This window comes from Phyllobates terribilis, unplaced genomic scaffold (genome assembly GCF_046119375.1).
Source record: "Phyllobates terribilis strain yellow unplaced genomic scaffold, ASM4611937v1 Scaffold_9__5_contigs__length_417890890, whole genome shotgun sequence".
In the NCBI taxonomy this organism is placed as follows: Eukaryota; Metazoa; Chordata; class Amphibia; order Anura; family Dendrobatidae; genus Phyllobates; species Phyllobates terribilis.
Window position 1 is genome coordinate 369,565,776 of NW_027362769.1, and position 13,149 is coordinate 369,578,924.

At 49.5% G+C, this 13,149-nt stretch overlaps 1 protein-coding gene across 2 annotated transcripts in view; it reads left to right on the forward strand.

The window, feature by feature from the left end:
• Nucleotides 1-5,811: 5,811 nt before the first annotated feature.
• PAM16 (presequence translocase associated motor 16) overlaps nucleotides 5,812-13,149 on the forward strand; it is a 138,046-nt gene continuing 130,708 nt past the window's right edge. The window contains exons 1-2 of one of the 2 annotated variants that reach the window (XM_073648244.1): nucleotides 5,812-6,250; nucleotides 11,728-11,824. In XM_073648244.1, the coding sequence (XP_073504345.1) occupies nucleotides 6,191-6,250; nucleotides 11,728-11,824 (157 nt within the window). In that variant the 5' untranslated portion in view covers nucleotides 5,812-6,190. The remainder of the gene's footprint in view (nucleotides 6,251-11,727; nucleotides 11,825-13,149) is intronic. The other variant, XM_073648246.1, reaches the window with a different exon arrangement.

The following is a 13,149-nucleotide window of genomic DNA, read 5'->3' on the forward strand; positions in this document are numbered from 1 at the left end:
CCTTATCTGTCGCTGCCGTGGATGGGGGCCTCTTACCACGTCCCATCCAACTCATCACCGAATCCATTACTCTGCAGGTGGGAATGCTGCACTCTGAGAGCATCTTCTTTCATGTTCTGCCTGGACTCTCTCACGCCCTCTTGCTAGGCCTACCTTGGCTTCAGAGACATGCACCCGTGCTTGATTGGAAGTCCTTCGCTGGGGACAGGACTGCCATAAGACTTGTTTAGTTCCCGTCCATCCTGTCCGTCCTTCTCCTACCCCTGCTAATCTACCTGGACTTCCGATTCCCTATTGGTCTTATGCGGACGTCTTTAATAAAAAGGAGGCAGAGACATTACCCCCTCATAGACCATACGACTGCCCAATCGACCTGTTACCCGGCGCTACTCCTCCCCGTGGGCGTATTTACCCTTTGTCCGCTGCTGAGATCAGGTCCATGTCTGAATATATTGAGGAGAATCTGGCCTGGGGATTTATCCGGAAATCTACCTCCCCGGCGGGAGCAGGCTTCTTCTTCGTTAAAAAGAAGGACGGCTCACTCCATCCCTGTATAGACTATAGAGGCCTTAACCAGATCACGGTGAAGAATAAATACCCCCTTCCGCTCATTCCGGAATTATTTGACCGTCTGAGGGGGGCTAGAATCTTCACCAAGCTGGACCTCCGTGGGGCCTATAACCTGGTCCGTATCCGTCAGGGGGATGAATAGAAGACGGCATTCAACACCCGGGACGGCCACTATGAATACCTGGTAATGCCCTTTGGTCTCTGTAACGCTCCCGCCGTCTTTCAAGAGTTGGTCAATGACATCTTCCGGGACCTTCTCTACTCCTGCGTAGTGGTGTACCTGGACGACATCTTGGTCTTCTCTCCGGATCTTCTCACTCACCGGAGGGATGTTCGTCAGGTCCTGCTCAGGCTCAGGCAGAACCACCTCTACGCTAAATATGAGAAGTGCCTCTTTGAGCAGACCTCGCTTCCATTTTTGGGCTACATAATTTCTCAGACCGGCCTACGAATGGATCCTGAGAAACTGTCTGCCATCGAGAAGTGGCCTCGACCAGAGGGGTTGAAGGCTATTCAGCGGTTCCTGGGCTTCGCCAACTACTACCGCCTCTTCATACCGCACTTCTCTTCCCGGACTGCCCCAATCTCTGCGCTCACCCGTAAGGGCACTAATCCCAGAGAATGGCCGCCCGAAGCAGAGGAAGCCTTTCTTTCCTTAAAACAGGCTTTCTCTTCCGCCCCAGTGCTGCATCGCCCGGACGGCAACAAGCAATGCTTCCTGGAAGTTGACGCCTCCTCCTCTGGAGCCGGAGCAGTACTTACCCAAAAATCGTCTTCCGGAAGAATGGTAACTTGCGGCTTCTTCTCCAAACTCTTCTCCTCTTCTGAGCGCAACTATTCTATAGGAGACCGAGAGTTATTGGCCATTAAGCTGGCATTGGAGGAGTGGCGTTACCTGCTCGAGGGGGCTCTTCACCCGGTAATAATTTACACGGACCACAAGAACTTGGCTTACCTCCAGAGTGGCCAAAGACTTAACCCGCGCCAAGCCCGGTGGTCCTTGTTTTTTGCTCGCTTTGATTTCGTTCTTCATTTTCGCCCGGCTGACAAAAACATCAAAGCTGACGCCTTGTCCCGATCCTTCCTGGTGTCTGATCTCGAGGAGGAACCTAAACACATCATCGATCCCGCCAGAGTAATGCAGGTGGCTCCTGTGAATCTAAATCGTCTCCCTCCCGGTAAGACGTTTGTAACTGTACCTGATCGGGAGAAGATCCTACACTGGGGTCACTCGTCTAAGCTAGCTGGCCACGCTGGTCAGAAAAAGACCCTCCAGCTTATTACCCGGCACTACTGGTGGCCTACCCTGCACAAGGACGTAATAGACTTTGTTTCTGCCTGTGTGTCCTGCGCCCGCAACAAGGTTCCAAGACACCTGCCAGCCGGTCGCCTTCTTCCTCTTCCAGTACCTGCTGCCCCCTGGCAGCATATAGCTATGGACTTTATTACAGATCTCCCTGTCTCTGCCGGTTGTACGGTCATTTGGGTGGTCGCTGACCGCTTTTCCAAGATGGCTCACTTCATTCCCCTGCCGGGCCTCCCGTCTGCACCCGAGCTGGCTAAAGACTTTATCCGCCACATCTTCCGTCTCCATGGCCTGCCTCTCCACATCGTGTCGGATCGTGGGGTTCAGTTCACCTCACGCTTCTGGAGAGCCACATGTAAACTGCTAGACGTCACCCTGGACTTCTCCTCCGCTTACCACCCACAGTCCAATGGTCAAGTGGAGCGGATCAATCAGATCCTGACCAGTTACCTCCGGCACTTCGTTAATGCCCACCATTCAGACTGGGTGGATCTCCTACCATGGGCCGAATTCTCTTACAATAACCACGAGAGCGAATCGTCCTCCAACTCCCCGTTTTTTGTAGTCTTCGGTCAGCATCCTCGGATCCCATTTCCCGTCTCCACCTCGGTGGACAATCCGGCTGCGGAATCCCTCGTTAGCGAATTTTCCTCCATTTGGGAGAGTACCCGATCCGCACTCCTTCAGTCGTCCGAGCGGATGAAAAAACACGCTGACAAGAGACGCCTGGATCCTCCACAATTCCATCCTGGAGATAAAGTTTGGCTCTCGTCCAAGTATGTCCGGCTCAAGGTTCCTTCCTACAAGTTAGGGCCTCGGTTCATCGGCCCACTGGAGGTTATCAAACAGATCAACCCGGTGGCCTATAAATTGAAACTCCCGGCCAACTTGCGGATCCCTAACTCCTTCCATATATCTCTCCTCAAACCCGTGGTACTTAACTTTTTTTCCAAGTCTACAGGTACGCCTCCTGCTCCGGTTTCCGCTGAAAACGAGTTTGAGGTAGAGAACATTCTGGCTACCAAAAGGGTAAGAGGAAAGACCTTTTTTCTAGTAGATTGGAAGGGGTTTGGTCCTGAGGAGAGAACGTGGGAGCCCCGGGAGAACATCCATGCCCCTTTCATCCTTGATAAATTTCTGTCTGGCCTAAAGAAGGGGGGGCCTAAAGGGGGGGGTACTGTAGCGTCGGCGTCCCTGCCTCCTGCCAGGCTGGGACGCTGTTCCCCTCACCTCTCCGCTCTGTGCCCGGCGTCTTCCTCCCGCTCTGCTGGCAGCACGCGCTCCTTCCCGACCACTGTGCTTAGGGCGCGCAGAAGAATACATAGAAGAACAATTACAATAATCTTGAACAAAATGTGACGGCGACTGGTACAGGAGGAGCGAGGACCCTGCCCGCGAGGGCTCACAATCTACAAGGGATGGGTGAGGATACAGTAGGTGAGGGTAGAGCTGGTCCTGCTGCGATGTTGTGGACTGAGGGTTACTGCAGGTTGTAGGCTTGTCGGAAAAGGTGGGTTTTCTGGTGCCTTTTGAAGGTTTCCATGGTAGACGAGAGTCTGATGTGTTGGGGTACAGAGTTCCAGAGTAGGGGGTAAGCACGGGAGAAATCTTGTATACGATTGTGCGAAGAGGAGATAAGAGGAGAGTAGACAAGGAGATCTTGTGAGGATCGGAGGTTGCGTGCAGGTAAATACCGGGAGACTAGGTCACAGATGTATGGAGGAGACAGGTTGTGGATGGCTTTGTATGCCATGGTTAGGGTTTTGAAATGGAGTCTCTGCGCAATGGGGAGCCAGTGAAGGGATTGACAGAGAGGCGAGGCCGGGGAATAGTGGGGGGACAGGTGGATTAGTCGGGCAGCAGCGTTTAGGATACATTGGAGGGGTGTGAAAGCGTTGGGAGGCCACAGAGCAGGAGGTTGCAGTAGTCGAGGCGGGAGATGATGAGGGCGTGTGTAGCGTCGGCGTCCCTGCCTCCTGCTAGGCAGGGACGCTGTTCCCCTCACCTCTCCGTGCCCGGCGTCTTCCTCCCGCTCTGCTGGCAGCGCGCGCTCCTTCCCGGCCACTGTGCTTAGGGCGCGCGCGCTCCCCCTCTCTTGAGGGGGCAGCGCGCGCCGTCCTAAGGAGTCCCCGGCCATTTCTCTCCATATATAAGGCACCTCCTCCAAAATGGAGGTGCCGAGCAATGTTGTAGCATAGTTCATCACTCTGCTTCAGCCCTCAGGTCCCGTTTCCAGTTACCTGCCAGTTTCCTGTCTGATACCTGCCTGACTCGTGTCTATCTGCTGTTATTCCTGCGGTCCGACAGTCTGCCTACCAGCCCTGCCAGTCTGTCTATGGATCCAGCTGCCCGCTCACCTGGGAGCGCTCACCTGCTACCTGCCTGCTAGCCTACCTGGAGGCTCTGCCGTCACGTGCTGTGACCACCTGCCTGTCCAGAGAATCTTACCCGCTCACCTGGGAGCGTCCAGCCGCTACCTGCCTGCTTGCCTACCTGGAGGCTCAGCCGTCACTTGCTGTGACCACCTGCTTGTCCAGAGACTCTCGCCCGCTCACCTGGGAGCGTCCACCCGCTACCTGCCTGCTTGCCTACCTGGAGGCTCAGCTGTCACTTGCTGTGACCACCCACTTGTCCAGAGACTCTCGCCCGCTCACCTGGGAGCGTCCAGCCGCTACCTGCCTGCTTGCCTACCTGGAGGCTCAGCCGTCACTTGCTGTGACCACCCGCTTGTCCAGAGACTCTCGCCCGCTCACCTGGGAGCGTCCACCCGCTACCTGCCTGCTTTCCTACCTGGAGGCTCAGCCGTCACTTGCTGTGACCACCCGCTTGTCCAGAGACTCTCGCCCGCTCACCTGGGAGCGTCCACCCGCTACCTGCCTGCTAGCCTACCTGGAGGCTTAGCCATCACTTGCCGTGACCACCATCCTGTCAAGAGACTGCCCCCGTCACTTGCCGTGACCTCCTGCCCTCTTACCCAGAGACTGTCCCCGTCATTGGCCGTGATCTCCTGCCCTCTTACCCAGAGACTGTCCCCGTCACATGCCGTGATCTCCTGCCCTCTTACCCAGAGACTGTCCCTGTCACTAGCCGTGACTGCCTGCCCGCCTTCCCTGGGTGTCACCCGCTTCCTTACAAGGACTGCCCCTTTGTATAGTTGCTCTGTGGTTCCACCTCCCAGACCCGTTACAGCGTGCACTAGTATTTTTGCAGATTCGTGCTTGAGTAATGTGCGGATCCGGGAAATAATTTTGAGTTGGAGTCGGCAGGAAGTGGAAAGGGCTTGGATATGTGGTTGAAGGAGAGATCGGAGTCTAGGGTTACCCCGAGGCAGCGAGCCTGAGGGACTGGGGACAGTGGGCAGCCATTGACTATGATGGATAGGTCAGTTGGGGGGGTTGAGTGAGACGATGGAAAGATGATGAATTCTGTTTTATCCATGTTAGGTTTTAGAAATCTGGCAGAGAAGAAGGCAGACATTGTGGGATTTTGGTTAGCAGGGAGGAGGTATCGGGTCCAGAGAGGTAGATCTGTGTGTCATCAGCATACAGGTGATACTGAAAGCCATGGGACTCTATGAGCTGTCCCAGGCCGAAGGTGTAAATGGAGAAGAGCAGGGGTCCTAGGACTGAACCTTGGGGGACACCGACAGATAGGGGGTGAGATGAGGAGGTGGTGTGTGAGTGAGAGACACTGAATGTCCTGTCTGTTAGGTATGAGGAGATCCAGGATAGGGCCAAGTCTGTGATGCTGAGAGATGTGAGAGTCTGGAGTAAGAGGGAATGGTCCACTGTGTTAAAGGAAGATGACAGGTCTAGGAGGAGGAGGACAGAATAGTGTCGCTTGGATTTTTGGTGACTTTAGTCAGGGCAGTTTCAGTGAGGTGGTGCAGTCTGAAACCAGATTGTAGGCGGTCAAAGAGGGAGCAGGAGGAGAGGTGGGAGGACAGTTCAAAGTGGACATGTTGTTCCAGTAGTTTTGAGGCGTAAGAGAGAAGTGATATGGGGCGATAGCTAGACAGAGAGGATAAGTCGAGGGAGGGCTTAAGTTGAAAAAAACTATAGAAATGGATAAAAGTAATATGGTCAGACATGACCAGAAGATGGCAGATGAGCTGTAGGACAGGAGCAGAGTGGAGCAATAGATCGCAGATCTGATCGCTGGATGCTGTCTCAGGGGCTGGGAGGGACTCCTGGGAGGTAAGAGAGTGAGAAAGGGAGAGACAGAGCGAATCTGATTGAAAAGCAGCGAGACAGCCCATCTCAGGGACTGAGAGACAGTCAAGACTGGACTGGCAGGCGGCCTCTCAGCGTCACCATGAACCGCTTTAAGACCTCTAAATACAAGAACTGCATCCCTAAGATCCCCAAGAAGGAGGTAAGACGTGAAAAGTGACAGCCTGGAATCAGAGCTGATTTTCCTGCTGTTGCGAAACTACAGCTCCAAGCATTCAAGACAGCTGTCATGGCTTTGCTGGGAGTTGTAGTTCCATAACAGAAGAAGACTTGCAGATTGCAAACCACTGGTCTTTATGACTGATATAGCTATATGCATCTTAAGGGGTTAATGCACGGGATGGGGCGCATTTGTGTAATGCATATGCATGCTGTAGTTTTGTAGATGTGGGCACACGCAGGGTTAACTCCGCATCATGTGCAGTGGGGAGGCGCGCGTGGGGTGAGGTCACGCATCGGCGGCCATATAGTGAGCACCGTCTTGTACCTGCACATAGGTCCACAGGTCACCGCTGTCTTGTAGGGTGCAGAGATTTCGGCTGTGGTCACATCACCATACTGGCGTCACATTTGTATTTTCTGCGGAACATCGATGCCCAAAACGGAGCGGTTCCATAACTAATGCAAGCGAAAGCAGAGGGGCCCCATTGATTATTATTATTGGGTCCATCTCGGCTCCGTTTGGTGTCAGTTTTTGGAATGGGGAAAATAAATTCTGCATAATAGGGGCCCCTCTGCTTTTGTCACATCCGTTATGCCAAAAAAAAAGAATCTGTTTTGGGCATCAATACATAAACGGGACGAGCGAACAGGACGCCTGAATGGTGATTGTTGTGCTGAATTTAGACCTTTGCGTTCCACAGTTCAAGTGTGAACCGTTAATTCCTTTACAGGCCATGGGTCTCCTGCCCCGGGCCATGGGTCTCCTGCCCCGGGCCATGGGTCTCCTGCCCCGGGCCATGGGTCTCCTGCCCCGGGCCATGGGTCTCCTGCCCCGGGCCATGGGTCTCCTGCCCCGGGCCATGGGTCTCCTGCCCCGGGCCATGGGTCTCCTGCCCCAGGCCATGGGTCTCCTGCCCCGGGCCATGGGTCTCCAGCATTGGGCCATGGGTGTCCTGCCTCAAACTCAACAGCCTCATTGGCATAGATGTGCGGTCAGTCCGGACATGGCGGTCTGTGTATAGTGATGTACTTGCATATCAATCCGGTCCTAGGCTATATTCACACACACATATTTCAGTCCTTGTAGTGGTCATGGAATAGAGGATAACTTGTTGATCGATGGGGGTTTCACCGCTGCAAAAAACACTGACTGACAGAACTGGAAACTTTTATCCCTGTTACAGAATGGAGCAGCAGGTCTAATGGGGGTGGTATGGTAACCTCTGGGACCTGCACCGATGGAGCGTCAGGTTTGATGTCCAACCACCGCTTCACTCATTCTTTATCTTGGTGCTGGACAAAGCCGAACTCAACGCTCAGTAGCCCCATAGGGAATGAACAGAGCGGGGGTCGGTCATGTGCGCTGCTGCTTCATACTAAGGGCGCAGTCAGATGGCCATATAAATCTGGCTACAATGCTCGGACTGGCTGGCAGCTCTCCCGACCCAATCTTGATAGCTTCATATATTTCTATGTAGTTGTCACTCTCGGGTCGGGAGAGCTGCCGGCCAGTCTGAGCATTGCGGTCCAATTTATACGGCCGTCTGACTGCGCCCTAATGGGTATAAGAAGGTTTAGATGTACTTGTGAAAAATCGTCCATGTTGGTCTGTGTGTAAAAAATGGCCTCATTCAGACCAGCATTTTTCAGATGTGTCGCCCGAGTGTCTGCCACCCACGTGTCGCCCGAGTGTCTGCCGCCCGAGTGTCTGCCACCCACGTGTCGCCCGAGTGTCTGCCACCCACATGTCGCCCGAGTGCTGCCCTCTGTTTTTTATTTTTGTATACTAGAAAAAGCCATAACTTTTTTTTATTTTTCTGTCCATATGGCTGTCTAAGGGCCTGTTTTTTTTTATGGGCCGAGTTATACTTTTGAATTACCCCATGCAATTTACTATATAATGTACTGAAAAACGGGAAGAAGAAAAATGGGATGAAATGGTGAAAAAATGAATGCAAATTCCACCAGTGGCTTTTTTTTTGTGTGTTTTTGTTTTTACTGCATTTATCCTGCGCTAATAATAATTGTCTAGGTCATTGTGATTACGTCAATACCAAATTTGCAGTGATTTTTTTTTTTCTATTTAAGTGATGAAAAAAATTAAGATTTTTATAAAAATTTTTTTTTTTTCTTTGTAGCGCCATTTTCCAAGTTCCATAACCTTTTTATTTTTCTGTTGGTGGAGCTGAGTGAGGGCTGTGTTTTTTGTATTTTTTTTTTTATACCAATTTGGGCTACATACGAGGAGCTGATCAATTCTTTTTGCACTTTTTAGGGAGGTGAGGTGATTTTAGTGTTTTGATTATTTTTCTCCTTACAGTAAGGAATAATTAATTCTATATTTTGAAAGACTTTTGTGGATGCATCAGTTACAAATAGGCTTTTTTTCCTTTTCTTGTTTTTAATGAGGGGAAAAAGGGGGGGGGGTGATTTGAATTTTTTTTTTTTTCCCCCTTAGGGGACTTGAACCTGCAATTGTTTGATCACTTGTACTATATACTTTAGTACTGTAGTTTTGCAGTTATATACTGAAAATTAAGGTCTCTTATGGAGCTCAATCTGTGGCTGAGCTTCACAGGAGTACCAAGATGGCAGACATTGGGGCCTTTAGTAGGCCCCAGATGTCATAATGGCCCATCAAGCCCCTGCGATTATGATCCTGGGGGACTGATTGGACTCAGTACGGAGGAAGCACTTGCACACGTTCCATGTAAATGCCACTGTCAGAGATCAATTGCAGCATGTAAATGGTTAACAGCCGCAGCTGGAATTGTTAGAGACAGATTATGGCTATGTATCGTAGTCGGCATCAGACATGAGTGAAGAAATCTCAGTTCCCGAGCCCCCTCCACACATGCGGACCCTTTCCCAGATCGTTAGATCGGGAAAGTGTTAAAAGGGTCTTCTGGTAATACACATTGATTTTTTTTCAGGAGCTGAACTTCCTACAACCTTTACCGATCGGCAGAACAAAATTTATATTTCTTCCATATTTTTTATATTACCCTTTCTGCGTTCTGTATACACAAGCCAAGCGCTTGCATAATTCTATTAACCCTTCGCTTGCTTTCTTGTTGTCCTTCAGCTGTTTTTTGGGATTTTTTTTTATAGCTTAGCAAAGCACGAAAAGCAGGATAATTCTGGAAAGGAGAACGAAGCTCTAAAAATATGCCGATGCCACACGGGAGCCTGGCACCGAGTCCTCCCACACTGAGCCGCGTACATGAAGACCTTCTGTTCGCACAGCTTAGTATTAGTGCCCTCGTATGGTAACATTTCCGGAGTCTTGTTAGTACGGGCATGTCGTAAGAATCTCATTTCCTCCTGCGTTTCCTGTACTAGAAGTCATCTTCTGGTAGTTACCCGGACACAACGCAGCAGTGATGGCGGGTACATACACCATAGTGTAGGATTCTTCCCTAGAATTATTGCTTCTAAGGGACTTTACCTCTGCTGTATGAAGGCACCATATGGCGGCACATCTAATATACAGTCAGTGTGTGCCGCCATATCGCCTCATGTACACAGTTATGTTTGCTACCTGGTAATGGCATTCTTACATGATCATTTCCATTGCATTTTTGTCCTTTGCAGTTTGTCAAGTGACAGAAAATACATAAACCCATGGAAAAAAATTTGTGGGGGAAAACGTTGCTGACAGATACATGTGGTTGGTTTCCTTTAGTAAACCGCTGGCGTATGTGGCATGCCGAGACCTGGTAGTCCAAAGTACAATATTTTTAGTGTTGTAAGATAGATTATATGGACAAAAGTGTTGGGATACAGTTCTTAATGATTGAATTCAGGTTTTTCATTCAGTCCAATTGTCCCTGGTGTATGACATCTGGCCCCGTTGCCCCCAGTATGTGACATCTGGCCCCGTTGCCCCCAGTATGTGACATCTGGCCCCGTTGCCCCCAGTATGTGACATCTGGCCCTATTGACCCCTTAGTATAATATCAAGCCCCTTGCCACCGGTGTACGACATCTGGCCCCATTGCCCTGTAGTGTATGACAACTGGCCCTGTTGCCCCCATGGTATAATATCTGGCTCTTCACTCCCCGATGTATAACCTCCGTCCCTCCTCATGCCATCTGCCTTTACTTACATGTGACAGAACGGCCGGTGGTGCAGAGCTCACTGATACCAGCGCGGTCCTGTAATAGGAGCCACCGGGGTAACAAGTCCATTCATGACATTTATTCCTCCTAACTCTCCCCCCATTACCTGTGAGTGATATTACTGAGCAGTGGAAGGAACCGCAGCAACTCAGGAGATCACTTAACATTACAGAGCAGGGGGCCGAGTGCTGAGGAGGAGAGGGCAGAAAAATCACCAATTCTCTGCTGACTCCATAACTGCAGAGTCCAGACCTCCTCTTGTATAACATCAGCACAAACACTGTGCCCCTGCCAGGAGCTTCATGCAGCCGTACATCACCAAGCACAGTGCTGAGCGTCGGATGCAGTGGTGTAAAGCCGCCACCACTGGACTCTGAAGGAGACGTGTTCTGTGCAGTGACGGATCGAACTTCTCGATCTGCGTCTGATGGAGGAGTCTGGGTTTGGTGATTCCAGGAGGACGTTACCCGCTGACTGCATTGTGCCCCCTGTACAGATGGTGGAGGAGGATAATGCTATGGGCTGATATCAGGGGGCGGCCTCGACCCTTTAGTGCCAGTGAAGGGAAATCTTAACTCTTCAGCACAAACCATTGTGGACAATTGTAGGAACAGTTTGGGGAACAGAAGACCCTTTTCTGTTCCCCATGACTGTGCACAAGGTCCAAAAAGACACGAAGGAGAGTTTGATGTGGAGTCCTGACCTCAACACGTATGGAATGAGGTAGACCAGAGATTGTGATCCCGGCCTCTCCCCAACATCAGTATCTGACCTCACTAATGTTCTTCTGGATGAAAAGTGACAAAAATTCCCACAAACGCCTCCAAAATCTTGTAGAAATCCTTCCCAGAAGAGCGGGAGCCGTTAGATCTGCAGAGGGGCCGACTCCATATTAATGTCTATGGATGGAGAATGGGAGGTCAGAAAATGTCCTGGAGGGTGAATGTGCAGGGGGCACATACTTTTCTCCATATAGCGTATACAACATCTGTCAGTTGGAAGTTGATATACGGGTGTCAGTAGGCAAAAATAAAAGCACCATATAGCGTCCAACCCAAAGGCCAAACTGACCCTTGGTTAAGTTGTTTATCATGAAAGACTGACGAGAGCCCAGGGCCTTAAATGTCTCAGGCCCTGGGGAAAATACCCCATTTGCCTCTACTATAGTCCATCCCTGATTACTGGTCATATAGTAGCCCTCAGTGGTAGATTAGTAGCCGTTCTGCATTCCCGATGCCTCAGAGTTGATGAGCGAGAATACCAGATTAATGACATTGTCCTATCTCCATGCATGTTATACATATTGTGATCCTATATGTCGCCGTTCATCTTTAGGGTTGGATTGCGGACATTGGCGGTGTATCTACTTCTACCAGTGGGAACAACATCAGATGTGGACACAGACGCATTGTGTACAGCACCGACAGCCCAGGTACGTGACCATCGGTGCTGCGCTTTATGGCAACCATTGGATAATACATCTGTATGGGGGGAAATCAAAAAATGACCTATTGTTTAGATCAGGATTTTATGTTAAATCTATTTATTAAGGTTTTCTCTTTTTTTTTAAACAACACTGTCCATATTAGGAGTAAAAAAACATACCATTTTCACACTGGCCACTAAGACTCCTACTTACTGTTGGGATAGGTCACTATGAATGGAGGGGGAGGAGGTGAGCTGTGGTATCACCTATTGTGAATGGTGGCTCCTGTGTTATCTACTGTATATAGAGGTATGATCAATGATTACACAGGAGGAGGAGGTGAGCTGTGACATCACTTACTGTGAATGATAGATCATATGTTGTGTGTGTGTGTGTATGTATATATATATATATATATATATATATATATATATATATATATATATATATATATATATATATATATATATATATATATATATATATATATATATATATATATATATATATATATATATATATACATACATACATACAGTGGTGACCAAAAGTATTGGCACCCCTGCAATTCTGTCAGATAATACTCAGTTTCTTCCTGAAAATGATTGCAATCACAAATTCTTTGGTATTATTCTCTTCATTTAATTTGTCTTCAATGAAAAAACACAAAAAGAATTGTCCTAAAGCCAAATTGGATATAATTCCACACCAAACCTAAAAAAGGGGGTGGACAAAAGTATTGGCACTGTTTGAAAAATCATGTGATGCTTCTCTAATTCGTGTAATTAACAGCACCTGTAACTTATCTGTGGCACCTAACAGGTGTTGGCAATAACTAAATCACACTTGCAGCCAGTTACCATGGATTAAAGTTGACTCAACCTCTGTCCTGTGTCCTTGTGTGTACCACATTGAGCATGGAGAAAAGAGAAGACCAAAGAACTGTCTGAGGACTTCAGAAACCAAATTGTGAGGAAGCATGAGCAATCTGAAGGTTACAAGTCCATCTCCAAAGACCTGAATGTTCCTGTGTCTTCCGTGCGCAGTGTCATCAAGAAGTTTGAAGCCCATGGCACTGTGGCTAACCTCCCTAGATGTGGACGGAAAAGAAAAATTGACGAGAGATTTCAACGCAAGATTGTGCGGATGGTGGATAAAGAACCTCGACTAACATCCAAACAAGTTCAAGCTGCCCTGCAGTCCGAGGGTACAACAGTGTCAACCCGTACTATCCGTCGGCGTCTGAATGAAAAGGGACTGTATGGTAGGATACCCAGGAAGACCCCACTTCTTAACCCGAGACATAAAAAAGCCAGGCTGGAGTTTGCCAA